The sequence below is a fragment of the Drosophila montana genome, unplaced genomic scaffold (genome assembly GCF_035044405.1).
Source record: "Drosophila montana isolate Dmon_TW-CO22-7 unplaced genomic scaffold, ASM3504440v1 contig_3161_1, whole genome shotgun sequence".
In the NCBI taxonomy this organism is placed as follows: Eukaryota; Metazoa; Arthropoda; class Insecta; order Diptera; family Drosophilidae; genus Drosophila; species Drosophila montana.
In genome coordinates, this window is record NW_026998038.1 from 23,422 (window position 1) to 26,646 (window position 3,225).

Consider the following 3,225-nt stretch of genomic DNA (forward strand, 5'->3'; position numbering starts at 1 on the left):
ATACTCTAGAATAGTACGCACCAGAGGTATAAAAAGGGTCTATTCGTGTACGGATTGTCAAACGCCTTTGACCATCGCTTGATGAAACCCAAAACAATTTTGGTCTTATTGAACATAGTTGTAACATGAGAATCGAATTGTTTTCCGCCAGTTTACGAGAGTTACGGGTGGAATATCCAAAATTGCTGAATCACAGCAATTTAATTTCATTAACCTCTTATGTAAATTATACTATTTTGCTAATCAATCCTCTTTATTTTCACAGAGAAACATATGAAAGGTGCTTAATACTAGACGGAATCATTCAATGTACTTCTAGGGATGAGTTTTCCAACCAGGAAATGATAGCTTTCTTGCCGCTATACTGTCATGCAAACCCACAGAAAGTTTTGATTGTTGGCGGTGGTGATGGGGGTGTAGCACGCGAAAAGCATCCGATGGTTAAAGAAGTTCACCAAGTCGAAATTGACAATCGTATTGTTCAACTTTCGAAAAAGTACCTACCATCTATGGCATGTGGATTCGATAGCAAAAAGTTAATCCTTACTATCGGCGACGGTTTTGAATATATGAAAAATCACAGAAACGAATTTGATGTTATCATAACTGATAGCTCGGATCCAATTGGTCCTGCCGTTAGCTTGTTTCATGAAAGCTACTTTGATTTACTAAAGCAAGCACTAAAAGATGGAGGTGTTGTATGCTCTCAAGCGGGAAGTTTTTGGTTGGACTTTGAACACGTAAAGAAAACAATGAAAGGATGTACCTTGCATTTTCCAAAAGTAGGATATGCCATAACTCCTGTTCCATCTTATCCATGTGGTCACATAGGATTTATAATAGCATCTTCGGATAAAAAACAGAGGCTAGAAAACCCCGTGAAAAAATTTGAGAAATCCGAAATAGATGCATTAAACTTGAAGTACTACACAAGCGAAATTTATGCTGCCGCTTTCACTTTACCTCGTCGGGTTGAGAAGCACTTTTACGAATAAAGCTGTTTAGACATTTAAAGCATTTTTGTACTCTGTAAACAAAATTTAATGTAATTATTAAATTCACAATAAAATATTTTAAAATAAAAGTCAATTGTATAATAATAAACAAGCAGGAGGCTTTATTCGGGAGGTCCCGACTAGTGGATACCCTGAACCCTCTTCTACCAAATGCAGCTCGGGGTACGTGTTGCTTTAGCAGTTTGACAGGACTTGCACTCGTAACAGACCTCACTACCTGTTACCATCTCTACTCGACAAATGTGTGTGTACATGTATACAGAAATTCTTGCAATTTTCGTTAATCGCCGCAAACACGCGTCTATATAAGCAAACATTTACTTAAATAACTGTTGTGCTTCTTAACCGATCTTGTTGAAATTTTCTGCTAAAGATCTTATTGTGCGAATAAGATCTAGAATAAACAAATAAGTGCATTAAAATTTTGGCTTAAAATGGTGGGTAGATTTAATTAATATACTTATTTGATTTATTGGTATGTGACAGAAGTGAGGTTTAACGATAGTTATAAAATGAAAGATATTTGACCTGTATATACTATTCTAGATGCGTGATGTCATGTTTTACAACACAGGCTATACGAATGACATTCGCACAACTACGGTTCCTAATAAGAGTCTATCACACACTTGCACATGCACGCCTAACATTAACGTTCGAAAATAATTTTTTTCGATATTGTACTGTATTTATTAAACTGATTACGAAACACTGCAAACAATTTATTATGAACAGCTCCAAACCGACTAAAATAGTTAATTTTCTTGAAAATTGTTGTTAAATCAAGCAATCGAATATCGACAACGCACAAAAGTGTATAGTGTGATGGCAAGGCTACACAGTAAATCGATTACTGCTTCTTCTGAGTACAATCACTAACCAAAAAACATATAGATGGGACATGCCGTACTAGAAATTTGGTCACCAAAAAAAAATTGCATCTGGTCCAACGAGCGAGTAAGATATACATATGATATCTTTTGATCGCTCACACTACAGGAAACTCCTTTGGCTTACTCTCTTCCATATGATTTGTGCGATAGATCGGCATCGCTGTTTATTTTTATCTCGCTCGCACTTACTCTCAGTGCTCTCACTGCTCTCTTAATGTCTAGGTACCGTTTAAATGTTTGTGTGTGTATGTGTCCGCACAAGCAAAAATGCCCACAAATTCAATTTTTTTCAAATATTTTCCCTTTTGAATGGACGAGTAATATGAAATAATGAAAGGGTTTGCCCCGTCGATGCGAAATTCTTGCATTTTAGCTCGTTATTGTTGGAAAGGGTACCTAAGCGTTGGCATGTGTGCATTTAAAAGTTTTTGGACTTGCTGTTCACGCATACTTGCATATTTTGTATATGAATAGAAGCATTTATGCGCATGTGTGCCTGTTGGTCCCTGCCTGCCTGTCCAATGCAAATTTGACAATATTTTGGGATTTCTGAATTTCGAGCTCTACACACACACACACAGACACAAATGTGTGTGAATGGGCAGATCATGGGCGTAAAATTTAAAAATATCATTATTGGCACGCGTCTGAGTAGGGGCGGCGGCAAGTGATGCCAAGGAAACATTTTTTTTGTGTGGTCTTTGATTATTAATGAAGTGAATCTGGTCTTTATATTTGGTACCCTGAACCCATTAAAAATGGGTAAAAAGGGTATAATGTTTTTGTGCAAATGTATGTAACAGGCAGAAGTAAGCATCTCCGACCCCATTAAGTATATAAATTCTTGATCAGCATCAACAGCCGAGTCGATTTAGCCATGTCCGTCTATCTGTCCGTCCGTCCGTCTGTCTGTCCGTCCGTCTGTCCGTATGTATGAACGCAAGGATATCAGAACCTATAAGAAGTAGGGACTTGAAATTTTAGCTGTAGGTCCTCCTAATGCCCGCGAAGATCGAGTTTGCTTCCGATATTCGACAACTTGTCCCGTTTCCAAGTAATCGATTAAAATCGATATCGAAATATTGTTTTTTTGAGGAATTTCGGCAAATAATATGAGCTAGAGTCACCAAACTTGACATGTAGCTTCTAGAATAGTATATATATATCAAGTATCTTTCATTTTATACCTATCGCCACCTCCCAGCTACCACCGCAAAGCTATAAATCAAGTTAATTATCCAACTTGTATTGCCCATCAATTTAAGCCACGATTTATATGCAATTGAATTTTTGAGAATACACTAATATTCTATGGG

General features: G+C 37.1%; 1 protein-coding gene across 1 annotated transcript; it reads left to right on the top strand.

The window, feature by feature from the left end:
* Positions 1-251: 251 nt before the first annotated feature.
* LOC135431176 (spermidine synthase-like) lies at positions 252-1,084 on the top strand. The gene has a single exon (XM_064686141.1). It carries the CDS (start codon positions 342-344, stop codon positions 993-995), a length of 654 nt encoding a protein of 217 aa, XP_064542211.1. The 5' UTR covers positions 252-341; the 3' UTR covers positions 996-1,084.
* The last annotated feature ends 2,141 nt before the right edge of the window (positions 1,085-3,225 follow it).

Coding starts and splice junctions, on each gene's coding strand:
- LOC135431176 (XM_064686141.1), top strand. CDS start 342: ATGATAGCTTTCTTGCCGCTATACTGTCATGCAAACCCACAGAAAGTT.